This window comes from Cricetulus griseus, chromosome 6, assembly GCF_003668045.3.
Source record: "Cricetulus griseus strain 17A/GY chromosome 6, alternate assembly CriGri-PICRH-1.0, whole genome shotgun sequence".
NCBI classification, from domain to species: domain Eukaryota; kingdom Metazoa; phylum Chordata; class Mammalia; order Rodentia; family Cricetidae; genus Cricetulus; species Cricetulus griseus.
In genome coordinates this window covers 58,695,996-58,723,819 of record NC_048599.1, presented here as the reverse complement: position 1 = coordinate 58,723,819, position 27,824 = coordinate 58,695,996, and the positions used below count along the sequence as shown (strand labels likewise).

At 47.9% G+C, this 27,824-nt stretch overlaps 1 protein-coding gene across 3 annotated transcripts; it reads right to left on the bottom strand.

The window, feature by feature from the left end:
- Window positions 1–1,344: 1,344 nt before the first annotated feature.
- On the bottom strand, window positions 1,345–23,614 carry Rpap1 (RNA polymerase II associated protein 1). 3 transcript variants are annotated; one of them, XM_027422149.1, is made up of 25 exons: window positions 23,475–23,614; window positions 20,417–20,673; window positions 19,814–19,962; window positions 19,479–19,568; window positions 17,009–17,129; window positions 15,629–15,850; window positions 13,840–14,019; window positions 11,739–11,854; window positions 11,419–11,517; window positions 10,423–10,524; window positions 10,072–10,239; window positions 9,645–9,824; window positions 9,394–9,528; window positions 8,931–9,101; window positions 8,123–8,280; window positions 7,562–7,720; window positions 7,251–7,452; window positions 6,463–6,572; window positions 6,024–6,219; window positions 5,661–5,813; window positions 5,351–5,493; window positions 3,889–4,645; window positions 2,100–2,276; window positions 1,939–1,998; window positions 1,345–1,838 (listed from the first exon to the last, which is right to left on the bottom strand). In XM_027422149.1, the coding sequence occupies exons 2-25, from the start codon at window positions 20,595–20,597 to the stop codon at window positions 1,689–1,691; spliced, it is 4,179 nt and encodes a 1,392-aa protein (XP_027277950.1). In that variant the 5' UTR covers window positions 20,598–20,673; window positions 23,475–23,614; the 3' UTR covers window positions 1,345–1,688. The 3 variants fall into 3 exon arrangements, with proteins under 3 accessions (XP_027277950.1, XP_035302374.1, XP_035302373.1); XM_035446482.1 differs by lacking the exons at window positions 1,345–1,838; window positions 1,939–1,998 and having other exon boundaries at window positions 2,106–2,298; XM_035446483.1 differs by lacking the exons at window positions 19,479–19,568; window positions 19,814–19,962; window positions 20,417–20,673; window positions 23,475–23,614 and adding an exon at window positions 16,053–16,310.
- Between the last annotated feature and the right edge of the window lie 4,210 nt (window positions 23,615–27,824).

The following is a 27,824-nucleotide window of genomic DNA, read 5'->3' as shown; positions in this document are numbered from 1 at the left end:
ATTATTATTATTATTTTGTTTTTTCGAGACAGGGTTTCTCTGTGTAGCTTTGGAGCCTATCCTGACACTCGCTCTGGAGACCAGGCTGGCCTCGAACTCACAGAGATCCGCCTGCCTCTGCCTCCCGAGTGCTGGGATTCAAGGTGTGCACCACCAATGCCTGGCCCCAAATCGTACTGTGTGTTACGGGAGGACATTCCTTAGGGAGGAGGCACACTAGGAGCACCTGGATCAAGGGAGAGCCAGCTGGGCAGTGGTGGTGCACACCTTTAATCCCAGCATTTAGAAGGCAAAGGCAGGCACATCTCTGTGAGTTTGAGGCCAGCCTGGTCTACAGAGTTCCAGGACAGACTCCAAAGCTACCCAGAGAAACCCTGTCTCAAAACAAAACAAAAAAGATGAGGGAGAACCATCCCAATAAACACTTAACTGGATTAAAAAAGAAATGGCTGACACCTGTTTTAACACCTGAAAACCGAAGTTGTGCCTAGTAGCTGACTTAACTTAGTAAATTCTGAGCTGGGTGTGGTGGCACATGCCTTTAATCTAAGCATTTGGGCGGCAGAGGCAGGCAGATCTCTGAGTACCAGGGCAGGGCCATCGCAATAGTGACCAGCAAAATGTAAATAAAACAGGGCCAGTGAAAGGTGCTTGCTGCCAACCTGATAGCCTGAATTAGATCCCTGGGATTCACATGGTGAAAAGAGAACTCACTCTTCTAAGTGCTTCTCTGACCCTTACACACACACACACACACACACACACAAATGGATAAAATGTAAAGTTAAAAGGCTGAGGGCACTGGTGCATACTTGTTTAAAAAAAGTAAGTAAATAAAATAAGACAATTTATGTTTTGATCTACTCCCCCCAGTCATGGCCCTACTAAGGAAAGTCCACTGTGTGGGCTGGAGGATGGCTTAGTGGGTAAGTACACTGATTTGGTTTCCAGCAGGCAGATCATAAACACCTCTACTGACCTCTCTAGGGGATCCAACATTATCCTCCCCCCTCTGTGGGTGCCTGCACACATGCCATCCATACACACAGACACATACACATAAATTTAAAGAAAAAAGCCCACTGAGAATGCATATGGAAAGCACTACATCAGGCTGGCATTTGGCTTCACTGACCCCTGTACTTCCAGGGTCCTGCACAGAGTTCTTCAGGACCCACCCGCTCCCAAGAGCACTGTCACTATCACAAATTTCCAGAACACCCATTTTGCCACCTCCAGATGGAGACTGTTCTTACCTCCCATTGTGATTTTTTTCTCCCACCTCTCTGCTTGAGATAATCTACCCTTGTTACCAACTCTGAACATGACAAAAACCAGTCCAGATCCACTTGACTAGAAAAGAATTTATTTCAATGGGTAGCACAGCAATCATACACCATGGCCTGGTAAAGACTGGAGGTGGGTGAGGAGAAGGGACTCAGACTGTTCTGTGCCCACAGTCGGGGAAACAGCTAAGTCACCCTCCACTCCTAGCACAGTCCTCAGAGGCCCCAGACCCTGAGCTCGGGATGTAAAAAGAGTTCTTTCTGTTCTAAAAAAAGGCTCAAGCCATGCCGTCTCAGGTCAGCAAGCCTTGTGTTCCCCTTATGAAATGATGTCCTGTATGAGCAAGCTCGCACTGGCAAGCCCTAGGAGAATATACCCATCATTAGCCAGTGCCAAGGGCTCTACGTCTTGGATCCTCCATTCTGGAGCCCCTCTGTGGGCAATGTCTGCAGGTGCTGCTGCCTCAGGCGAGGCAGCTGGGAATACAGCTCAAAGCCCTCTGGGAGGCTGGAGTTGGGCAGTTTGTAGTGGAGGAGGTGCTGCCGAAGGCCCTGTAGAGAGGGTAAAAACCATGAGTGGGTGGTGAGGCTGCTGAGGTTTGGTTCCTTAAACCCCGAGAATCTTTCATCTTCCCAATACCCACAATCCTACCTCATCTGCCAGCAGCCATGTTTTCTGCAACATATTCTTCCGGGCAGCCTTCACCTCATCCTAGGAGCATAAGAGGGAGATGTGGCCCTTAGCCAAGGACTAGTACCCACCACTGGCCCACTAGCTCCCTCCATCCCTCTGAATATCAAGATGTGACATACTGGGCTCTTTGGGTCTTGGGAGAAGATGAAACTATTGACATGAGCCACAGCTACCGTGTAGAGGACGGGGCACCAATGTGGACGGAGTGCACCAGTAACCAGGGCCCGGAAATAGAGCTGAAGGAGAGCCAGGCTGTCTTCAGCAGGCTCTGTGTAGCACTCCAACGGCACAGGCAGCTGTACAGAGGGAAATGATAAGCTGAGGGCAAGGGAGGAAATGTGCATCAGTGGTCAGTGGTGGATGGCTGCTGGTCACATGGGACCAAATCACAGGGGCAGACAGACATCAGGTCCTAGAAAGACACTCCCCCCCCCCTTTTTTGGGGGGGAGGTTGAGACAGGGTTTCTCTGTAGCTTTGGAGCCTGTCCTGGAACTCAATTTGTAGACAGGCTGGCCTCGAACTCACAGAGATCCACCTGCCTCTACCTCCAGAGTGCTGGGATTAAAAGTGTGTGCCACTAATGCCTGGCGACATTTCCCTTCTTTAGTACATGGATGAAGGCTAAAGAGCAAAGACTAGAGCTGGGGCATGGCTTAGAGCCTGAGCACCTTCCAGGGATGCATAAAACCCTGGGTTCCATTTCTAGCACTCTCTCTCTCTCTCCTTTTATTCATTTATTTTTTCCAAGACAGGGTTTCTCTGTGTAGCTTTGGAGCCTGTCCTGAAACTCATGGAGATCCACCTGCCTCTGCCCCCAGAGTGCTGTAATTAAAGGGGTGTGCCACCATTGCCCGGCTACAGTATTGATTTCTTAAGTGTATTTAATGATAACAAATGCTTATGATGTAAGGCTAAATGAAAAATTCTCTAGGCAGTAATTCCAAGTTTATAAAAATAGACAAGTATACAAAAGAGAGTAGAAAAAATAGAAATAAAAGCAACTGTCACTGAGCCAGGACTGAAAGTTCGTGCTTATCATTCCTGAATACACCCAGAAGGCTGGGGCCAGCCTGGGTTACAGAGGAAGACACAGCCTCAAAACTTTTTTTTTTTTTTGAGACAGGGTCTCTATGTGGCCTTGGCTGTCCTGGAACTCGCTCTGTAGACTGGGCTAGCCTCAGACTCATAAAGACTCACCTGCCTCTGCCTCCAGAGCACTGGGACTAAAGGTGTGTGCTACCACACCTGATCCTCAAACTTTTTATTATTTATTTTCATCATTGATTTATTTACTTATTTATTTGGTCTTTGGAAACAGAGTTTCTCTGTTTAACAGTCCTGGCTGTCCTGGAATTCCATTATGTACACCAGGCTGGCCTCAAACTCACAGAGATCTGCCTGACTCTACCTCTCAAGTGTGTGTGCCACCATGCCCAGCGTGAGCTTGACCACCTTTTAGGACTTTGCTTTTAGCCTTATTTCCAGAAATTTCTCAAAATAGTCAAACTCTCCCCAAACTTCCACACCAGGTCAAACCTCTCTCCCCCATAACATCTTTTCCTTATGGGAAGTCCACTTCAATTCTTCTAAAAATTCTCTGAACTCTGACTTAACATGCCAAGGACCTGAGTAATTAAGAACGATGGTTTTGGTTTTGGTCTTGGCCTGTTTTCCATCTAGACTGTAGCCGTCTACAAGCAGAAGTGAAACCTTGTTATATCATGATTGCCTACTCTCTGCCAGATACCATGGTAAAAACCCTTCTATTCTCTACCATCCTGATGCCTTCAAAGCCCCCAAGAAGTAAAATGAAGAACTGAGGCCCACCATAGCTCCGCACTACTCAGGGCTGCCCCCAAGTGTCCAGTACAGGGGTCCTAGGCAGACCTGAAAGGCTGAGAACATACCTGAGTCAGTGGCAGACCTAGGGCTCGCAAGACTCCCACATGCTCCCCAAAGAGGGCAAGGCGCAAGGTGACACTGAACCGACGCTGCAGAGGAAGGAGGACCAGAGCCCCAAACAAGTGGTCCCCAAAAGAGACAGCCTCAAAGTGCTCTAAGAAGCTGGCATAGAGGTCAGGAAAAGACGCCAGGCCAGGGAGTGGGCAGTCCAGGTTGAGGCTTGGCAGGACTTGGGGCCGACAGAGCCGCGCTAAAAGAGCTGCCACCAGATGCTGTATAGGAGTCTCTCGGAATAGCTCGCTGTCCACCAGGAACACACACATGAGCCTTGCCAGGCGGGCAGCAGGAGGCACAGCACAGAGGGCCTCAGGGCGCCAGCTTTCCAGAACTAGCGCCCACTGTAGGACCCGCACGGCAGTGCCTACAGTGTCAGCAGCAGGAAGCCCAGAGGGAGTATCTGAAGCCCGATGGTAGAGATGTATCAATGGCTGGAAGGGCCAGTCAGTGGGCAGCAGTGGCTCCTTAGGCACAGGCAATAGCAGGCTTGAGACTCTCAGTAGCTCCCCACGGTATAAGGCTTGGGAAGTCAGCAGGCTGGCTCGGGCTGGTGAACAATGAGCCAAGTAGCAGCTGCGGATGCTGGGGAGATCCTGGCAAGCTTGAACTAGGAGAGCCCCTCGTCTGCACTGAGGGTCCCCACTGTTCCCTAACGATAGTCCATCAGAGAAGTCAGCTGCTTCTGGACCCCCTGTTGCATTTTCCCTGTAACAGGACACAAAAGCCAAAACTGAGGGCTGGAACCATAGCATCCAGACAGCAGCACCAGCTCTCTAGGGTTTCCAAATCCAGTCCTGTGCCTTTCTGCTCCCAGACAGCCTTTCATGCCATAATGTTGCACAGCAGTTAGGAGATGGGACAGAGGCAAGTTTACTTAAACTTCTGTGCTTCATCTCTGGCTGTGCTGGGATTAAGGTGTATCCCACCCAGCTCCGATTTATTTATTTGTTTGTTTGTTTGTTTATTTATTTATTTATTTTTGAGGCAGTCTCATTCTCATATAGCCCAGGCTGACCTAGAACTCCACAGATAGCCAAGGCTGGCCTTGAACTCCTGATTTTCTTGCTGCTCCCTTCCAGGTGCTGAGATGACAAGTGTGCATCACCATTCCAGGTCCCCCACTTGAATCAGAGCCTCATTCACGCCACAGGCGCTCTACTGTTCAACTACATCCCTAGCTTATATACCATTTTTTTTTTTTTAGCCAATGTCATACTGTAAGTCCTATCATTCTTGGGTGGGATGAAGATGAGTACTTCATCTGTACTGAGGGAATAACAAATTAAGCAAACTACATGAAGGAAAGAAACTAAAATCTAGGTTTCCTGGCTCCAAGATGCTATTTTGTTAACAAAATTCAGAAGCATCCAAAAGTGCCAAACACTTGATTCCTGAAACCCCTGGACTCACGGCAGGAACTCCAGCCGGAACACACAGCTCAGCAGCAGCTCTTGTGCAAGGTATTCACTTCCAGGCAGCAGCCGGCTCAGCAGGACCAAGGCCACAGCATGGTGGAGGGCAGTGTTGGCGGCTAGCTCTGGTTTCAGTGTTGCCTGGGGAGGAAAGCAGAGAGGAGTGAGGATATGGACAGAAAGACTGTGGATATCAACCCGGGAATATGGGCTAAAGTAGGAACTGTGTGGCCTAGTGGGAACAGCACAGGCAACGGAGAAGTAGCGGGGACAACAAGGTAGAGCTGACTCTGCAGATAGGAACCTACCACTTTTTGGGCTAGGGAGAGCACAAGGTACTGCAGGTGGTACTCATGGTGCAGGGCCCAGGCACTGAAGGGTGTGAGCTGTGGGGCAGGCATGGGGGTCACACACTGAAGAAAGTACTGCTGGAGTCCTGGAGCAGCCAACACAGCAGCCAGCTGAGGAAATAAGCTTGTTCAGATCTGGAAATTGACCCTTATGTGTGCTAGGGCTCCCCAGATTGCTGGCCTCTCCCAGCCTCTCAGAAAAATGAGGGCTCCCCTCTTCTGGCCACCTCCCCCTCCCCCTCCCTTCTTCTGGTCACCTCCCTCTTTTCCTTCCCCTGCTATCTTGGCAGCCTGGCCTCTAAGTAGGTACCCAAGGCTTACCTGTCCACACAGTCCCTTGTGGATCCGGAGCAGAATGTTGAAGAGAGAGAGGAGGGCAGTGAGGAATGGGAAGGGTGATGCTGAACCAGCCACACTGAGGGGGGGACAACCTCCTGCACAGCCCAGTGACACAAGGCTGGGCAGAGCTTCCGGAGCAGGAGCACAGGACAGCGGATTGCAGAGTGGGGAGCAGTGCCTGCAGGGAGAAGATAGATGCTGAGGGGACTCTGGTCTGGTGAATGCAAGCAGGAACCTAGCTGTGCAGATCGGTGTTCGTGTTCCTCAGAGTCCCAAGGGGTTTTGCCTACTGGGAATCTGGGTTTCTTCCGGGCCCCTAAGGGGCCACACCCTAGGAAGGCTTGGAAGACAGACCCAGGAGCCCCTCAGGAGAGGACGTGCCTCCTCTGCACACTCCCCCGGCTGCCCACACAGAACATACCTCAAGGAATCCCACAGATAGTCCAGAGAAGACTGACTCAGCAATGGCAGCAAGAACTCATCCAACAAGCGCTCCACATCCTGAAGCCAATCCTCTGGGCACAAGCCTGACTGGAGGACCAAAGGGTCACTGAGCTGACAGGCCAAAACACCCACTTTTCTTTTTTCTTCATCTTTATCAATTTTTATGTTATGTACATTGGTATTTTGCCTGCATGTACATCTGTGTAGGTGTCAGAACTCTGGGAGCTGGAATTACAGACAGTTGTGAGTGGTCATGTGGGTGCTCGGAATTGAACTCAGGACCTCTGGAAGAGCAGCCAGTGCTCTTAACCTCTGAGCCATCTCTCCAGCCCCCAAACACCCATTTTTTTAGTTCTATGGACCCAGACCAGTCCTCCCATGCTAAGGGCCTCAAAAAAAATCTGTTTGGAAGCTTCCATAGCCTGACCTCTCCGAAGGACGGGCAGTCCTGAGCTTGCTCTGGTACACAACAGCTAGGGGTACATGAGAAGAACAGAGAGAAGCTAAGCTCCTGCTCAGGGGTCTCTGGTACTATCAACAAGGTTCCCGGAAGCTCCCCTGGGAAACAGAAGTAGGAAGAGACAGGTAGAGGGAAAATTGAGGGTAGGGCTCAGTAGAGAAGCAGCTGCTTAGCATGTGGGAGGCTCTAGGCTCCATTTTCCACTCTGAGTACCACATCGATTCATGCCTACCCATGCCAACAGAGAAGGGGTGTGGGGGAGTGGGCAGGATGCAGATGAAGGAAGACAGGCAGGCTGCACTCACCTGCTGGCTCCAGGCCTGATAGTAGGCACCTAGGAACAGCAGGCAGGCACTGGGCACTGGGCCCAGGGCACTCCACACATCAGGTCTGGGCAGGAACTTTAGGATCTGCTTTAGACATGGCTCGACCAGTGGCTGAAGTCCAGATACCTGTGTCCAGGTGATTGAAGAAGGGATGGCCGACACACAGGCCTCAGCAGAGCCACTGCCAGAGTGCCAAAAGGGGCAAAGGTGAGCATCTGGCCACCTTACTCCCTGTGGAGGAGCACTCCCATTCGTTCTGGGGTTGCTGCTGGGCATGCCTGCTGGCCTACCTGGTGGGCTCAGGATGTGCGCTGCTAGCTGCCAGGGTCAGCTGGGTGAGAAGAGTGAGCAGAGAGGCCATCCGCTGCATGGACAGTGGCTGTGGGGGATGGGTACTGAGCTCGGTAGGCAGGGTCTGCAAGGCCCGCATGAGCACTGGGTACAGCTCCCTGGGAGAGAACAACTGGACTTCACTGTATGAAGAGACCAAGATGAGGACACAAAGCACAGCCCTGCCAGGAGCTTCAGTCGGGTGAAAGAGGATCGGGAGGAAGAAAGCCCCAGGACTGAGACACCATGCCAGGCTCAGTCCTGAAAATTGGGAAAGCTGCAGCCCTTCAAGGTTGCCCCACAACAGGCAACTGACATCTGATTTTACCAATATACTAACGCTTTTGTCCAAGACTGCGGCTAACCCTCTCTTCCCTAGCAGGTCCTGACTCCCAAGCAATCATGCAACAGACATCCCCTCATCACTCTCCTCCTCCCTTCCTTGGGACCTTGAACAAAACTGAAGAAGTAAGGCACAAGAGGAGGGCTCTACAAGAGGCCTACTTCTTGCCTCTCCTCACCTGTAAAGGTCACCGCCCTGGCCATAGGAAGCAACCACAGCCCACAGACGGAAGGCCTCGGTGCTCAGTGTCTCTGCTTCCTCAGGTGGCAAGGCCAGTTCCTGTGGAGCTTCGGCGATGAATCGGCACAGACGGCTCCTGAAGTCAAAGCTGCTCAACTGAGGATGAGCACAAGGTGTGGTATCGGGATCATCCAACTAGTATCGGGCTCCCTCTTAGAAACAGGCTCAAGCTGGTCCCATTCCAAGTCTCTGACACCACAGGGCCTATGGCAGGGGTGAAAGAACCTTGCTCCCCCCTTCATCTTTTTTTTTTTTTTTAAACATTTATTGGGGGCTACAGGTGCTCACATGTCACATGCACATGGAAGTCAAACGAAATTCGCAGGGTCACTTTTCTCCTTCTTCCATGTGGGTTCTGGAGTCTGACCTCAGGCCATCAGGCTTGGCAGCAGTGGTTTTACCTGCTAAGCCGTCACACTGGCTACTGAGCTTTCCTTCTTTTTAGATAGTGTTTGCTAAGTACTTTTTCTACCTGGCTACAGGTGGAGAATGCCTGACTGCCTGCCTGCCTGTTGGTTTGCATCAGAGAACCCTCCCTACATTAGGAGACCAGAACAGGTCCAACAGAACCAGGTGCCCAGCTCCTGCCTAATGGTTTCTGTTGAATTTCTGAGCAACTGGACCAGAGAAGAAGAGAAAGGTAGAGTGAGGTAGCTATCCAGAAGTCTTTGACCATGCTTAATCCAGCCCAAACCAGCGCTATCTTATTTATATGCTCTCCATCTTTTACCCTGTGTCTTGCTTACCAGTCGGGCAGCAATATTCCTCCCAGCTGAAGCCAGGACTCTAAGCAGTTTCATGGCAGCAGCACAGGGTACTTTATATAGACTGGAAGTAGGCCCCACTCCCACGGGGGACCAATTGGTAGGAAGGAACTCTTGAACTATGGTCTCTATTAGCCGAGGACACTCCAGGACCTACAGGAGACAGGAGGGTAAAGGGAGGCAGAGAGGACCAAGATGAAGTCCATCAGCTGGGCACAGACCACTTGCTTATGCCTATATCTCAGTACTCAGGACACTGAGGAAGGATTTCCACATGTTCCAGGCCAGCCTGAGCTATATCATGAGCTCTAGGCCAGTCTGTGCTATAACAACATCCTATCTCAAAACAACAGCAACAACAGAAATAATAATAACAAAAGCCATAAATAAAGAAGGTAGAGCGACGGGGTTGTTTGTCTATTCATTGCCCTCCTTTCCTTCTCACCCTTGTGGCTGACTCCAGGGAATGTCGGGCCAAGCGGATAAGCACAGCCAGGATGTCAAGGACCACGGAGGGTCCTGGGCAGGTCACCTCCAGCACATAGCGCAGCCGAGGCAGCAAATTGGTAGCCAGGAGCCCCTAGGACTCAGAGAAAGAAATCCATTGCCACACGAGGTGGAGACCAAGGTCTTGATAACTCCTGCCCAACAAATCTGCCCACTAGGTCAAGGACTGGAATGCAGATTTCCCTCTACCTTAATGACATCATGTCTAGCCAGGTCGGGTGGAGGGCGGCTTTCTTCCTCAGGGGTCTTCTTTGCCTTTCTGGTTGTGGGTTCTTCATCCTCGTCTTCATCATCTTTGTTCTCCTGACTGGGCATCAGAGGGAACACCAAAGCTCCATGATACCAAGAGAAGGTGCTGTCAAGGAGCTCCTGCCAGAGGATGGGGCAGAGGCGGGAAGAGACAGAAAGACAAAAACTGGTTCCAGGGTACAGCCAAATTCTCCCTCCTGACACACGCAGATAGCAGAGGCAAGGCTCCGGGGATTTTGGTGTTAAGAAGAGGCTGCCACCTGCCTCCCTAGTCTCCATTCAGCCTGCAAGGCCTTGGCAAAGGGCATACCTAAAATGAGGAGGAGAGCCCTGCCACCTTTGAACCCCATTCCTATCTATGACATACCTCATCTCCAGGAGCTACTAGCAGAGTACGAAGAGCCCGGACAGCTGCTGCGATAACACCATCTACCCTGTCATCCAGAGAGAAGCGCAGCAGGAAGAGGAAACCAGCATCCAAGAGGAGGCGCAAGATACTGCCCACTAGGCGGTCTCCAAACTCACCAGCCTGGGCCTGGGGTCAGAGGGATAAAACTCTGTTGAAGATGCACAAGTTGTATAGAACTTTTGCCAACCCATGACCCTGCATTTGCCCCATTCCTAGTATGACCCATAGTAAAAAGAAAAAGAGTTTAAGCTCAAGGGGTGAGGGATGGGTGGAGCTAGCTAGGTAGGACCAGGCCAGAAGCCCACTTACCCGGCTGATGATCTGGGACAACACATGCAATGCTAGTGCTCTCTGTTGGGACACCTGGCTACGGGTCAGATGGAACAGCTCCTGTAGAGAGTACCCTGCTCTCTGGTGCAGGGAGACAAAGTCAGAAAGACACAGGGCAGTGACCCCCAAATACCCAGGAAGGTGTTGAGGAAAAGGCAACATAAGCAAGTGGTATCTAGTCCTTGCTCTCCCTGGAGCCTCAAGCTGATAAAAAATATAGGGCATGTACACAACAATGGTGGCAAAAAGCAAACAGGGATGTAGTAGCTGCTGTTTTTTGTTTACTTTATTTATGTGGATGTTTTGTCCACATGTATATCTATCTGTACATCAGAAGAGGTCATCTGATCCCATGAGACTACAGTTACACATGGCTGTGAGCCACCATATGGGTGCTGGGAACTGAACTCAGGACCTCTGAAAGAGCAGCTGGAGCTCTTAACCACTGGCCATCTCTCTGGCTCAGTAGCTGATGTTTAATGTGGAAAAGGAATCTGGTCTCAGTGGGTGGGTACAGCTTCAATGGCCCAGCAGGGAATAGGAGTATAGACATTCCTTGGAGTGAGCCCTGTTAGGCTGTGAAAACAGGGCTATCATGTTGGCAGTGTCAGCAGAGTGGTAAAGGCTCTACAGACTGCCGTGCCAAGCTCAGGAGCTAGAGCCTTATTCTGTGAGCAAAGGAGAGCTGGGAAACTTTCCATGGTAAGGGATGGCTTGAGTTAGGCCAGAGGCAAACAGGATGGCAGCCCATGAGGGACGGAACGGCCTGAAGGAAAGCAGGCAAGGGCTGGCTTTGAGTTCCAGAACAGAGCAAGATGCCAGTAGGAGGCACAGCATTTTGACTCTAAGAAACTGAGTGACAGCAAGGCCATGAGCTGGACCAGGGCACACAGGTCAAAGGCAATTGACCAGAGCTCCTTTTCTGTTACACACCTGCCAAGAGCTACCCAGTCTCTTTCGAGTCCCATGCCTTACCTCGGCCTCTTCTCCGTGGTGGTGCAGGCCCAGGTGGGTGGGCAGGTCCACATCGGGTGCCAGAAGCTCTCCTTGGAGGCTGAATCGGGCCTGCATTCTCTAAGAGAAAGAAAAAGACTGGGCTTGGCACAGCAGCAACTGCTCCATAGCCAAGCAGCTCACTCTCGAAACTCTTAGGATTAGGCCTGGGCTCTACCTCTGCCTGGAAATGAAGCTCATTTCCTTAGGGCCTGGCAGGTGGGAGAGAAGCTGAGAGCTGTTTCTCAAGCCCCAGTACTGGGCAGAAGAGCAGCAGTCCCATTCCACCTGGTTCCCCTCACCTCCTGTGTCTGCTGTCGCCGGAGTGGGGGCAGGTCCTGGGTCCAGTGGAGCTTCTCCAGCTCAACAGTGTCCATATGGAGCCATTCTTTGTGGGGGGTCACAGGCAGTTTCAGTGCTAGGGGAGGTAGAAGCATAGTATTCCTCCAGGGGCTCAGCTGATTTGTAAGATTCTGCACTGGCAGAGAGCAGCTGCCACAGGCCCCCTGCACTGAATCTAGCAGCTCCTACCCTCAGCTATGGCTAAATGGTGTGGCGTGGAGGCTGGAAACCCTGGGAACTGGAAGAATGTTTCAACTATAGCAGACATGGCCAATCCTGGCTCAAGCCCCTTGCTGACTCCAAAGACTTATTAGAAGGAGAAAGAGGAGGAAAGTAGGAAGAAGAAGGAGGAGAAGGAAGAAGAGGAGGAGAGGGAGGAAGGGGAGAGGGAGGAGGAGGAGGAGGAGGAGAAAAGGAAGAAGACAGGACACCACACATGCTAAGGGAAATAAAGCAGTCTGGTCCTGTCTTCGGTGGACAAGTCCACTGAAGGGGCAAGGGAACAGGGACAAAGCAGAGGGGGTAGTTATGCTGCTCCAATGCTGCAGGGTACTGAAACACCTCTGCCACACCCTCTAGCTTCCTCACCCCCACCCACCCCCACTCAACCTGCCTGGCTGGCCCAGCAGTCCTCCAGGAGCAGGAGGTTCCGGGTCATAATTCAATTTCCTCTTTCTTTTGTTAATCCCTAATGGAATAATCTTGTTTCTGGGAAATAAGTGCTTCCACTGGTCTCTGCTTCTGGTCTAGCATGTCTGCAGTCCTGCATCAGATTCTTCTCCCCTCGTCCTGGCCCTGCCACCCCCCTGCAACACTGAGAGGAGAGGGAAGAAGCAAGAACTGGGCATGGGCCGCCAGGGCAGGAAGATGGTCGTCTGGGGAGCTGCCCGCCTCTTCGGTGGGGGAGGAGACAACAGAGTGTGTGCAGGAAGAGGTGCACCAGTAAATGAGGACTATCTGAGCCAATTTACAGGCACTAGTGAAGATTAACTCCATGCCCAAGGGCAGAGCAGAGGAGTATCTCTTTTCCCATCGCCAGGCCAAGGAGAAAGGAGTTTTTTCTACTTTTTTTTTTTTTTTTTAAACATTTATTCATTTTGTGTATGAGGGGTAGGTGTGAGGATTCAGGCATTATGCTGGCCTGTCCCTGTCACCTGGCAGAATGCACTCAGGCTGTACCCTGGTCAGCATGCAGGTGCGAAGGACCCCTTAAAAAGAAAGATCCCCCTCCCCACTTATGCTCTTTCTGCTCTCTCTCTCTTTCCTGCAGTTTCCCTGGGGCAGACAGAACTTTTCCTCTCCCTCTTCTCTTCTGTTCTCTCTGTCTCTGTGTATCTTTACCTCTTTTCTCCCACCCCCCAATCCTTCCCCCCTTTCTAATAAAACTTCTCACTTAAGCACTGTCTGCCTGGTAGGTTTTTCCCTCCACCTAGGTCACCCTCGCCTGCCAAGGGTCCCCATACGCATTATCATAACAGTAGGGGTGTGTGTGTGTGTGTGTGTGTGTGTGTGTGTGTGTGTGTTTGTTTGTTTGTTACAACCTGTGTGTGGAAGTCACAAAACTGTCTTCGGGAGTTGCTTTTCTCTCCTACATGTAGGTACCATAGATCTAATTCAGGTTGTCAGGCTTGGTGGCAAATACCTTTATCCTCTGAGCCACCTCATCAGTCCACTACCCTCTTTTGTAGCCTTGGCTGTCCTGGAACTTGATATAAAGACACCATGCTGGCCTCAATCTCACAGAAATCCACCTGACTCTGCCTCTCAAGGGTGCAGGAATTAAAGGTGTGAGCCACCACTGCCCAGCTTTCCTCTCTATTCTTTTTTTTTTTTTTTTAAGATTTTATTTATTAATTATGTATACAACATTCTGCTTCCATGTATATCTGCACACCAGAAGAGGGCACCAGATCACATAACAGATGGTTGTGAGCCACCATGTGGTTGCTGGGAATTGAACTCAGGACCTCTGGAAGCACAGTCAGTGCTCTTAACCTCTGAGCCATCTCTCCAGCCCCTCCTCTCTATTCTTATCTATCAAAAGATTTCTGTCCTCCATACCTGGGGCTTTGGGCTCCAGCTTCTCCTCCGTCCTGGGCTCACTGGTAGAAGCTGACACGACAGACTCTTCTGTAGTGACAGGGACTGTGGGTCTTCCTGGGCTCTGCTCCTTGGTGGCCTTTGTTCCTGCCTGCTCCAAGGCATGGCTATGAGATCTCAAGAAGGCAACCAAGCTGGGGTCTCGAGGTGAAGATGGAGAGAAAATCAGAAGCAAGGTTGGGTATTCCCTAGCCTCCTACACATCTGCCACCTGCCGAAAGCCTCCCACCTCTGGGTGCCAAGGACAAGACAAACTGCTGATTCTTGGCCCAGGACCCCTGTGGCTCTTTAATGATCTGCCAGCCCACACCTGTGTAGCCTAGGGCCTGACCATCCCCATAGCCCCTGCTCTCCACAGTCCTCTAGCCCAGGTTCCCAGGCCTAAACCAGGGTAGGCCACCAGGTCAGAAGTCTGAAGTAGCTGTGGGTTAGCAAATATTAACTAGAGCTGAAAGAAAAGCATTTAGCTGAACAATTTTTTCATTTTCTGTCAGTTTGTATATTCATTTACTAAAAACTGAATACATACAACATAAATGCTCAATATACAGTGGGGAACGAGGCTGACCAGGGAAAGTTGTGGCCTACCACACTTTCATGCTTCCTGTATAACAGGAAGTACTAACCTCTGAGCCATCTCAGAGTTACACTAGAGGAGAAAGTACAGCTGTAGTAAAACATAGCATGAACTACAATAGGTAATAAAGTAATATTACCTGTTGTATATACATAATGGGGCTGGGGGAGATAAACAACCAGAAGCACTAAATCTTAGATTTAATCCTGTATTTGTATCTAAACCCAATCCGAAGGATTGGATTAGATAAAGCACTTTGCCTGGCATGTGTAAGACTCTGGGTTCAATTCCCCCAGTTAATCTGTTCTATACTGCTCAGCATCTATGTGACTTGGGAAGAATTTCTTAAATTTCAGAGCCTCATATTTTTCCCCCCTTTTTTGTTTTAAGTTGTTACTTGGGGTATGGGGAGGTTGTACGTGCCATGTTCTCTCTTCCGCCTTCAGATGGGTTCCAGGAATCAAACCCTGGTCATCAAGCTGGCTCAGCAAGCACCTTTACCCACTGAGCTATCCCATCAGCTTCAAGTCTTACGTTTTTGAGGAAGGGTCTCACAGAGACAGAAGGCCTCAATCTACCCATGTGGCTGACATGAACTCTAGTCCTCCTTCCTCTACCTCTCTGGGATTAAAGAGCTGTACCACCCTGAGCAGCAGAGTCTGGGTTAATTTTGGTTTTGAGACAGGGTTTCTCTGTGTAGCCTGGGCTCCCTGGAACTCACTCTGTAGACCAGGCTGGCCTCAAACTCAGAGATCCACCTGCCTCTGCTTCTTGAGTGCGGGGATTAAAGGCGTGTGCCACCACTGCCCACCTACATTTTTGGTTTTTTTCATTAGTAAAATTAAGTTAATACCATAGCTCTCCCAGGACAAAACAGAAGACATGCATGAACGCATTCAGCATATAGCACATCAATCACTAATGCTACAAAATAGATAAATATTCAAGTCACATCACGTCTATCCTGTACTTGTACATACTTTAGTGGCTCACTGCTTCCCTCAACTCCTTTAGGGGGTAGAGGTATAGTTCAGTGGTACAGCATTTTCCTAGAGTCTGTAAGGACCAGGGTTTAATCCCAACTACCAAAATAAACAAACATACAGCAAAGTGCCTGGCATTCCAGTAGGCCTTCCTTAGCTTGGCCCCAGCAGGAAGGCCTAGCACCCATACCAAGTTGAGCCAGTAACTGCTGTTGCTCCTTCAGGATCTCCTTGGGATCCATGGCTTGCAGTCTTGCTACATTCTCTTCGTGGATGGTCTGAACTTCCTGCTCAGCCGCCTGGCTCCTCAGCCCCTTCCCTGTGACCAGATTCGATCTGTGGAAGTCATGGCTGCCCCCTGGAAACTGGCTGCCTTTGTCCCTAGAGGAGGGTGTCTCAGAGAGCACAGCACCTGAAAGAAGTGTACAATCAGTTTTATTATTCTGCCCTCCTGGCTCTACCTAGACCCTCTGGTATTTTCAATAAGGCAACTAGTCCCAGAGACCAGTGATGGCCCTAGGATTTTCCTGGACACAGAATGGAAACCACACAACATTCCAGGGGCTCTGGGGAGGCAGGTGGTAGCCTATCATTCATTCTTCCCTAAGACTTACATGGGAAGACTTCCCCCTGAGTCATCAGATCCCAAGAGTTTTGCTCATGCTCTTCCATTAGTACTGCACATAATTAATGAAAACTTGGTTAATAGCTTTTAGTCTCTACCAGATACTTCTAACCTCCCCTCAGTACTCACTCTTCACCACTGAGCCATCTCTTCAGCTCCAGTGCCTTAGTTTTTAATACTGTAGATGATGTAGCCCTCAAGGATTAGGGGGAGAATTAATTACTCACCCTCCCTTAGTAGTTTCTATCTGAAATAAATTAAAAAGTATGCTTGAAGGAGCTGTAGACCAGGATGGCCTCAAACTCAGAGATCCATCTGCCTCTGCCTTCTGAGTGCCAGGATTAAAGGAGTGTACCACCATGCCCAGCTGTTCTTCATTCTTTCTTTATTTAAAAAAGTTCTTGCCAGGTGGTGTTGGCACATACTTTTAATCCCAGCACTTGCAAGGCAGAAGCAGGCAGATCTTTGTGAATTTGAGGCAAGGTTGGTCTACAAAATAAGTTCCAGGATAGCCATGCCTACACAAAGAAAAACAAACAAACAAAAAACACCTAATAAATATAATTTTTTTTTAGACTTATTTAGTCTGGAATTGGAGTTATGGATAGATAAGTCACTATATAGGTGCTCGGAACGGAACCTGGACTTCTGAAAGAAAAGAAAGATAAAAAGAAAGAAAGAATAAATAAATGTACATTTGAGAGTCTAAAATTGTAGCTCTGTTGCTAACACACGCATCCTTGTAAGGATACACGAAGCCCTGGGTTTGATGCCTATATACACATACATGGGGCATTTAAAAATCATCCTGCATTACAGGGTGAGGTCAGGTCAGAATGGAATACATTAGATCTGTCTCTGCCCCATTCCAACAACCAAAAAAAAAAAAAAAAAAAAAGAAAGTTCATGTAGAAGAGACAAAAAGAAAAAAAAAAAAAGACTCACCCTCTGGCGGGTCTAGACTGGGGACAGCTCCTCTAGCTGCTGACACCCTGTCTTCAGTCACCCTCCTTGCAGCAATCTCTTGGGCAAAGATGCTCCTCTTACCGGGTGCTGCTGACTTCCCCTACAGGGCAAAGAGAAAAACCCAAGCTGCTGATATTAATCACCTGCTCTTCCTTAGCTCCTTAACCAAGGCTCTGGAACAAAGAAGAAAGAAACCTTCTCAGAGAAAGTAGAACTTCTGGGATATGGTACTACACATCTAAAATCCAGTACTCAGGAGGTACAGGCAGAAAGAATAGGCATTCAAGACATCATCTGCTACACAGCAAGTCTGAAGCCAGACTGAGAAATGAGACCTTGTCTCAAGAGAAAAGAGAGGAACAGCAAGATGGCTAAGTTGGTAAGGGAACTGAAGCCTGACAACATGGGTTTGATACAGGGGACCCACATGCTGGAAGGAGAGAACTGACTCCTACAGGTTTTCTGATCTCCATGCACACACACACACACACACACACACACACACACACCCCAACTACTGGCTCTGTAAGCATGAAGACCTGAGTTTGAATCCTCATGACCCATGTAAAACTGGGCACACTTAGCACATATCTGCAATCCCAATATTTCTAAAGCAAGATGGGAGATAGAGACAAAAGAATCCCTGGAAATTCAAAGGCTGTCTAAGGCTGGGTATGGTGGCACACACCTTTAACCCCAGTACTTGGGAGGCAGAGGCAGGAGGATCTCTGTGAGTTTTGTGAGTTCGAGGCCAGTCTGGTCTATACAGTGAGTTCCAGGACAGCCAAGACTACATAGAGAGATCCTGTCTCAAAAACCAAAGCCATCTAGTCCAACATGCAAAGCAGTGAACAACAAAGATTCAAAATTATAAAGAAGGCAGGAAGCAAGGAATGACACCTGAGGTGGTCCTCTGACCTCTAAAACTCATACATACAAACTTGTGCACACACATCACGCACTCTTATACATACACACATACACCAAAAGAAAAAGAAATAAGGTAGGACTTGGACTTCGAGTAGAGCTCAGGGTGCATTGCTTGCCCAGCAGCAGGAAGCACACTGTATTCAGTTCCTAGCACTGCAAAAGAAACAAAGCTGAGACAGGAAAGAAAAAAAAAAAAAAAAATGCTTTCCCGCCCCCTGTAACTCTAAGGCCAGCCTCCTACTGAGACTGTCTCCAAAAAAAAAAGGGGGGGGCTGGAGAGATTGCTCAGTAGTTAGGAGTACTTGCTGCTCTTGCAGAAGACCTGAGTCCAACTCGAAGCACCCACCAAGTGGCTCACAATCACCCATTAACTTCAGTTCCATGGGTTTCAAAACTTTCTTCTGATCTCCATGGGCACCAGCCTTGAATGTGGTGTACATACATACATGCATGCATGCAGGCAAAACACTCATACAGATAAAACTGAATTTTTAAGAAGACTGGAGAGATGGCTCAGCAGTTAAGAGCACTCACTGTTCTTCCAGAAGACCCGAGTTCAATTCCCAGCACCCTCATCAGACAGCTCACAGTGCCTATAACTCACTTCTGTGGGCACCAGTACTTGTGTGCACATACCCAACCATACATATACAGTTCAAAAAAATTTTCTTTGTGCTGGGCGTTGGTGGTGAACGCCTTTAGTCCCAGCACTCTGGAGGCAGAGGCAGGAAGATCTGTGAGTTTGAGACCAGCCTGGTCTACAAGAGCTAGTTCCAGGACAGCCTCCAAAGCCACAGAGAAACCCTGTCCTGAACACTCCCCACCCCCCACCCTCCCCACCCCCCCACCCCGCCAAAAATTTTTTTGTTTTGTTTTTCGAAACAGGGTTTCTCTGTATAGCCTCAGCTGTCCTGGAACTCACTTTGTAGACCATGCTGGCTTTGAACTCACAGAGAACTGCCTGCGTCTGCCTCTGGAGTGCTGGGACTAAAGGTTTGTGTCACCACGTAGAGCTTAGTTTTAAAATAAAAGGACTTTCCCAAAGTACTAGAGAAGATTTACCCTGAGACTCATTCATTCCCTAAGCACCGCCACCACCTGTGCTGGATAGTTTTATGCCAACTTGACACAAGTCAGAGTTATCTGAAAGGAGGGAACCTCAACTGAGAAAACACTTCCATAAGATCTGGCTGTATGGCATTAGTGATTAATGGGGTAGGGTACAGCCCATTGTAGGTGGGGCCACTGCTGAGCTGGTGGACTTGGGTTCTGTAATAAAGCAGGCTGAGCAAGCCATAAGGAGCAAGTCAGTTAGCAGCACTCCTCCATGGCCTCTGTACCAGCTCCTGCCTCCAGGTTCCTGGCCTGTTTGAGTTCCTGTCCTGACTTCCTTCAATGATGAACAGTGACGTGGAAGTGTAATTGAAATAAACCCTTTCACCCCTAGGTTGCTTCTGATCATGGTGTTTTGCTGTAGCAATAGAAACCCTAAAATGGCACCTGAGGTAACCCTGCTTACCTGTCTCTCCTGTGAGCGATGGAACACAGGAGGGAAAGCAACACCACTGGGCACAGGCAGAGTCACAGTGACTGAACTTGTATCTCGTTCCTGCGGCAACAAAACAAAGCAGTGAAAATGCACAGGTTCCCCAGGCTGAACTCTAGTCCACTGGCCCTAGGACCGGCATTCCAGAGGTTCATGAACCCATGTTGGATCCAGTCTAGGTTGTTCTAACCTAGCCCCAAACTGACTGCAAACTGGAGAAGTCTACATTTCTGCAGCACCCTCTACTCATAAACCCTTTCCTTCCCCAAATGGGATGTCTTGCCCCACCCAGCTGTGCTAACACGTACAATAATTTTAGACAAGACGGCGGTGATGTGCTGGTCATGCCTACTCAGTCTCTCTTCAGGGTCTTCATCATGAGGCAGGGAGTGGCCAGGGCTGGGTCTAGCTTTCTTTGCAGGAGCTGGCACCAGAGCTGGCGGCAAATCTGGGAGATCTGAAAGAAGGAATCCAGATGTTGAGTATATTCACCCTTTCCTAAGAAGACATCAGGGCTGGGGGCAGCAGCAAAAAAGACAGCTGCTCTGGGTCCTGGCTCAAGCTGTGCTTTCTTGGATATGACATTAACCTCTCTGAGCAGTTTCTTCATCTATATAATGGAGCTGCAGAGCTGAGTGTGGTAGTGAATATACCTGGTGTTCCAGTATTTGCAAGGCTTCAGCAGAAGATTGCCACAAGTTCAAAATCATTTTATGCTAAATAGTAAGCTCCAAACAAGTTAGAGCCACAGACCCTTTTTCACAAACAAAATAAAACACCAAAAAATAAAAGCAAAACATAATTTCAGCAACAGAGGTTATAGTTGAAGCAGAATTGAGTGACCTCAGGATGAAAGAGGGCTCCCTCAGGCTGACCCCTCTCTCCTCACACCCATGCCTGCAGGCACTCACTGTCCAGCATCACCACATCCCGACGGTCTTGCAGCGGAAGCTGGTCTGGATGAGCATCACCATGTCTCCGACTTCCTTTCACCAGCTGCACTGCTGGAGCTGCACCAGCCTCGAGGAACTGACTCTGGAAGCGCAGGAGGTCCACCTCAGACTCTCCAGGCTTTGGTCTGGACAGCATCATGACACTCAGAGCTGTAACCTTTGTATGACTCCTTCAGTACTGCTTTCTTGGTGTGGAGAATCACTCTCATTCACCCCTAAAAGCAATAAAGCAATAACTTTATAACCAAGCACTGATTATGCTTTTTATGTGCTCATGTGACCTCACTGCCATTTCTTTTATATTTATGTATTTTTTGGTTTTTTGAAGCAGGGTTTCTCTGGAGGCTATCCAGGAATTAGACCAGGCTGGCCTCGAACTCACAGAGATCCACCTGCCTCTGCCTCCCAAGTGCTGGGATTAAAGGCGTGCGCCACCACCATTGGCGCCATTTCTTTCTCCATCAGCGTTCCCAGTCATCAATCTAGTAAAAGTACTTATATATAGGCAAGGCAAGGGTGGTAGCACACACCTGTAACCCCAGCACTTGGGAGTGAAGGCAAGAGGGTAAAGAGGAAAAGAGTTCAAGGTTTTCTTGGCTACACAGTAAGTTCAAAAGCCCACCTGAGATACAGGAAACCCTGTATCAAAAAACAAACAAGAGTGAACGTGGTGGGGCACAGCACTTGGGAGGCAGGGGTAGATGGAACTCTGTGAGTTTGAGGCCAGCCTGGCCTACCTAGTGAGTTCTATGACAGTCAAGGCTACATAGTGAGACCTGGCTCAAAGAAAACCAAAACAACAACCAAAAAGGACATTGCCAATTTAGGTTGTTTACAATCTGCAGGTGAGAAAACTCTCAAAATGTTCTCATATTAGATGATGTTGGTAGCAACCTTATATATGTACTAAAAAGCCACTGAATTGTACACTTAAAAAAGATAAATTCGGGGCTGGAGAGATGGCTCAGAGGTTAAGAGCACTGACTGCTCTTCCAGAGGTCCTGAGTTCAATTCCCAGCAACCACATGATGGCTCACAACCATCTGTAATGAGATCTGGTGCCCTCTTCTGGTGTGCAGATATACCTGAAAGCAGAATGTTGTATACATAATAAACAAATAAATAAATAAATAAATAAATAAATAAAATCTTAAAAAAAAAGATAAATCACCAGGTGTAGTGGCACATGCCTTTAGGGAGACAAAGGCTAGTGGATCTCTGTGAATTTGAGGCTAGTTTGGTCTACATAGATGGATCTTGCCAAAGAAAATAAACAAATCAACAAGGGCTCAATGGCTCAACCAATAAAGAAAGATACTTGCTGCCAAGCCTGGCAACCTGAATTCAATCCCCAACCCTTATGCTCAAAAGAGAGAACTAACTCCTGCAAGCTGTTCTCTGACCCCCACAAGAACACTGGCATGTGTGCCTACCTCCACAAAATAATTAAACAAATAATGTAATAAAAATAAAATGTAGCCAGGCAGTGGTGGCACATGACTTTAATACCAGTATTAGGGAGGCAGAGGCAGGAGGATCTCTGTGACTTCGAGGCCAGCCTGGTCTACAAAGCTACACAGAGAAACCCTGTCTTGAAAAACCCCCCAAAAAGTAAAAATATGGCACATGGGAGAGCCCAGTACACCAGCCATCTTCTAAAAGCTAAGGACAACAAGAAGCAAGAAGAGACAAGCCAGACAAGTCAGAATCATAACAGTGTTGATCAATGCATTTCCTTACTCTTTGCCCAATCCTATGCAGGATCAGATGTAATAACTATACTTACTAGGCCAGTATAGAAAACATCCCTAACACAAGGGTAAAGAGAACAGAAATGTTAAAATAATCACATGAGTGTGTAACTTAAGGAATAATACCAAAAGTCAGCTGTGATTGGCTATGCCTATAACCCTAACACTCAGGATGTTAAAGCAGGATTGAGAGTCTCAAGACAGTGATATGACAAAACCTTGTCCCAAAAAAGTAAAAAAAAAAAGCAAGCACTACCCCTAAAAAAGCTTTTTGAGAGTTTTCTTTGGGCTGAGTAGTGTATAAAAGGCTATAAATGTTCACAGCTATAATTACAACACTATAGGGATACATAGTTAGCTCGAGGTCTACCTGGGTTACAGTATGAGACCATCTCAGGAAAAAAAAAAAGCCAGACTAGGCTATTACACTAGGGGGACACTGTGTGTGTGTGCACACACTCGTGCAATCAGAGGTAGGTCAGTGGCAGAGTGCTTGCCTAGCATGCATAAGGTCTTGGTTTCATTGTCCAGTAAACACACACACACACACACACACACACACACACACACACACACACACACACACACGGCTGTGGCTGTTGTGGGTAGCTTCGCAGTTCATTAGAAATCAGTGAGTCAGAAATCAAATACCAGCTCCACTACTGACTAGAGTGAAATTAGGCAAAGTACTTAAGCTATTCCAAATTCAATTTCAACTGAAAAATGCACAAGGCTGGGACACCGGTAATCCTAGCATTTGGGAAGTGGAGGCAGAAAGAAGAGGAGTTTAAAATTAACCTGGGATAATGAAACCTTTCAAAACAACAGTAAAAGATCATTGCACAAAACATGCCTACCACAGAACCTGTTACATAAATAAACCTCAGTGAATGAAAACAGCTAGTTCCCTGCTGCGTAAAGAAGCAAATGTACTCTCCCCCACAAAGTCCAGGGGAGATTTGTCTAAAATCAATTTGTGCTACAAGTTACACCCTGAATCACAACAAGGATAGCTCCTGCAGATTAACTCGGAAGCCAAGGAAAACTAACAGTGGATTTACTAGGTTTTCGAATTGCCTCTTACACCGCGGCCTTTACTTTGACGACACAACCAGAGACTGCGCCTAACATTCTAGTTAAGCATCTTGGATCACACCCGTCAGCCACCGAAAATGAAGGGCTATGCCCGGGGTCTTGTAACACAGGCGTCTCAGCCACTGCTGTGCAAAGACTCCCAAGCAGGTTATGACAAAGTAATCGGACACCTTGCTCCCGGGTTCTCCGCCTGAGCCACTTGAAGCGAGTCTCTGCAGCCAGCCACCTACTCCAACGAGGATCCCCTGGGCGCCGCCATCTTGCCCGTGCGGAGCCGCACTTCCGCTGCTGCTAAACTTCAGCTTCCGCCTAGCCGCCCGGCCTGAGGCGCTCTGGCTTGGCCGCAAGCGCTTTAAGGCTCCCTGTCCCGCTTTGAACCTCTAAATCTCAAGTAGCGAAGCCTGCGGCATCTACACCGACGCTTGGGACACGCGCGTTTGGTGTACTGCAGACCCAGGCCTTTCCACACACACACAGCACCGCTGGCAGAGGCAAAGGATGGCACAGACCGTCCTTCTGCACTCATCACCACCGTGCTTAGCTGCATCCTGCATTCCAGCACCAATGCTTGCAGCAGCAAAGCCTGCACATACACTAACGTGACCTCCCTAGTGTCCTTACGGAGAAGGTAACCGTGAGAGGGACCCAAAGAAAGCAACACTCCCAGAGAGCACTGTAAGAATTGGGGTGTTAGAGAGAAGACGGAAAAGAAAAGGACCTCGTTGTCACCAAGGTTACCGCTTCCTAAGCATCTTGCCTTTGTTCATGCCAGTCTCCCTTCTTGGAAATTCAACCCTTTTCCCTGCCACCCCCTCTCAAAAAGTCTTTCCCCTTTAAGATCTAGTCAGTGTCAACAGTAAAATCTTTACTAATCAGGTCTGCTCTCTGAACTGAACTTGGTCTGAAATCTAAGCATCTGCACGGATCACTTACATAGCAGGTTGCAGCATTTGTTGGTTACCATTTCACAAGAGTTCTTTCAGCCTTGTGATATGGAAGGCTTGTGTAATCCCAGTACTTGGGGATTGATATTGGAGGGTGACAGATTCGAGGTCTGTCTGGCCTGGGCAACAAAGTGCTACCCTGTGTGGGTTTTTTTTTTTTTTTTTTTTTTTTTTTTTTTTATCTTTTTGGTTTTTCAAGACAGGGTTTCCCTGTGTAGCCTTTGCTATCCTAAAATTCACTCAGTAGAACAACTGCCTGCTCCAGAATGCTGGGATTAAAGACATGAGTCACCACCTCCTGGCTTTGAGATCCTGTTTTTTTATTCTTAGATTTATTTATTTCCTTTTAAACATACAAAATTTTGCCCTCATGTATATTTGTATATCATGTGCATGCCCTGAGAAGCTAGAAGAGGGAGTCAGATTCCCTGGAACTGTAGTTACAGATGGTTGTGAGCCACCATGTGTGTGCTGGCAATCAAACCCAGGTCCTGGAAGAGCAACAGGTGCTCTTTAAACAAAACTGTTTTTATATGTATCCATTTTATCATATAAGTGTATTAGTGTGTTGCTTGCACGTCTGTATGTTTACCACTTGCATGCCTGGAGCCTAAGGAACTAAAAAGAGTGTCAAGGTGGTCTTGCATTTCCTGGAACTGGAGTTACATAGTCACTGTGTGGATGCTAGAAGCCCAACCTGGGTCATTTGCAAAAGCAACAACTGTGGGGCTGGAGAGTTGGCTCAGTGGTTAAGAGTAGTGGCTGCTCTTCAAGAGGACCCAGGTTCTATTTCCAGCACCCACATGGCAGCTCACACCTGGTCTGTAACTCCAGTTCCAGGGGTTCTGGTATCCTTACACCAATGCACATAAAATAAAGTTAAATAAAGTAGTAAAAAAAAAAAAAAGCAACAAGTGCTCTTAACCCGTGAGCACTCTAGCCTAAGGCACTGTTTTTTTTTTTTTTTTTAAGATTTTATTTATATATACAGTTATCTGTATGAATGCTTGCACACCAGAAGAGGGCACCAGATCTCATTACAGATGGTTGTGAGCCACTATGTGGTTGCTGGGAATTGAACTCAGGACCTCTGGAAGAGCTGTCAGTGCTCTTAACCACTGAGCCATCTCTCCAGCCCCTAAGGCACTGTTTTGACAAAATAAAAAGTCCTGTGTATTAAAATGGGTAGAATAGTCCACTGTTCTTTGCCTCCATAATGCTCAGCACTCTATGTATTGGTGTGCACATACTTATCCTTAGTAAATCATTGTTTGAAGCCATCCTAGGACAACCAGTGTTAATTCAGTGGCTTAAAACTTTAGCAGGCAGGCTGGCTCACCGGTTAAGAGCACTGGCTGCTCTTGAAGAGAATCTGAGTTCAATTCCTAACAACTACATTGTGGCTCACAACCATCTATAGGGGGATCTGATGCCCTCTTCCACCATAAAAGTGTAATTGCAGATAGAGCACTCATATACATAAAATTAATTAATTAATTAGTTAATTAATTAATTAAAAAACTTTAGCAGGCATCAGAAATTGCTGGAATGAAGCTGGACATGGTGATCTGCACCTGTAATGCCAGCACTGGAGGATTGCAGGAGGATTGCTGCAGGCCAAGGCCAGCCTGCCCCCCCCCCCACTGCCTCCGCCACTGCTTCCTCCACCACCATCACCCAGAACAACAATAAAGCAGGGCAATGGTGGCACACACCTTTAATCCCAGCACTGTGGAAGCAGATGCAGGTGGATCTCCATAAATTTAAGGTCGGCTTGGTCTACAAAGTAAATTCTGGGGCAGCCAGGACTACACAGAGAAACCATCTCAAAAAAAAAAAAAAAAGGAGAAAAAAAAAGAACAACAATAAAATACATTGATAAGCCCCACCCTCTGAGCTTCTGACTCACTAGGTCTCTGATAGGATCCAAGAGTTTGTTCTAACAAGTTTTTCAGGTAATGCTAATGGTCAAGAATGACTTCACATCTATGTAATCCTTCACAGATTCTCCAGGCCTGTATCACACTGGTAAATTTCAGCTACTAGGATTTAGCCAGCCTTCAGATTTCAAAAGGTACTAGACCTAGTAAAAAGCTCTGTAGGTAGGGGAGGGAACTGGCACAAAGGCTGTAGAATGAAATAAAGGAGGAAACCATAGCTCAGAATAAAAGTGTGAGATGAACAGTGTGCCAAATAACTGCACCCCAGATTGTTTGCTTTTGAACCTTCACAAGGTCTAGTATAGCTCAGGGTGGCCCTGAATTTACTGTGTAACCAAGGATGACCTTGAATGTTCAGATTCTCTTGCCTCAACCCCCTTTGTTGGGAGCCACCACGCCCAGCCTTTACTCTGACAAACCTTAGCATCACTAAAGGTGAAACAGTGGCCCATAGTTTCCTCTTGATGTGATGATGGCTTGGAAGTACAAAGCATCTAAGAACTCTTGTCCAAAAAAATAAGAATAGCTGGGCAGTGGTGACACACGCCTTTAATCCCAGCACTGTGGAGGCAGATGCAGGTGGGTCTCTGTGAGGTCAAGACCAGCCTGGTCACAGAGCTAGTTTCAGAACAGCCGGGACTACACACAGAGAAACCCTGTCATGAGAAAACCAAAAAGAAAATAATAATAATAAAAAAAATCTCACCCCAAACATACTTCATCTATGAACTGCTGGAGCCTGTAAAGGGGCTAGACCTGCAGCTCCAAAGCTGCAAGATCTCTATGACACAAGGCAACAATAGGATATCCAAGAGGAGTCTCAGTGAGGGCCCAGTATTGAGGGTGTAGCAGAAGCCAGAGGCCTCGAACCAGACCAGTGACTCATTGCAATGAACATTTACAAGAAAAGATGTATGGACTAAAGGGTCTAGTGTATGACTCACTGGGCCACACTACAGCTTCCACACTGAGATTATTTCTGTTTGTTTGTTTGGTTAGTTGGTTTGGTTTTACTTTAAATTTTGTTTTTTGGGGAGGTTGCAAGGACAGAGGGCAGAAGTAAGGGGATGAGAGATGAGAGGATCGGGATGCATGATGTGAAATCCATGAAAAATCAATAAAAAGTTAAAAACTTAGAATACAGTCAATCATTTAGACCTAGCAGTATGAAATAATAGCAATACAGGAACATAATATACAATGACCCAAAGATACAATTAGCTAAATCCAATTGTGGATAAAGGATACTGGAATAAACTAGTGGCCAGTTGCTTTTATTAACTGCATGTCTAGGAGAGAAAGGAGAATCTTTTGGAGATTTAAAATGACTTAAGGGCCAAGCAGTGGTGGCACATGCCTTCAATCCCAGCACTTGGGAGGCAGAGGCAGGTGGATCTCTGTGAGTTGGAGGCCAACCTAGTCTACAAGAGCTAGTTTTAGGACAGCTAGGGTTATACAGAGAAACTCTGTCTCAAAATAAATAAATACACAAATAAATAAATGAATTGACTTAAGGGGCTATTTTTATATAAATGTTATTTAAATTAGAAACAATCTTATTTTACATATCAATCCCAGTTCCCTCTCCCTCCCATCCTCCCATGTCCCCTCACCGACCTCCCCATCCCATCCCCCA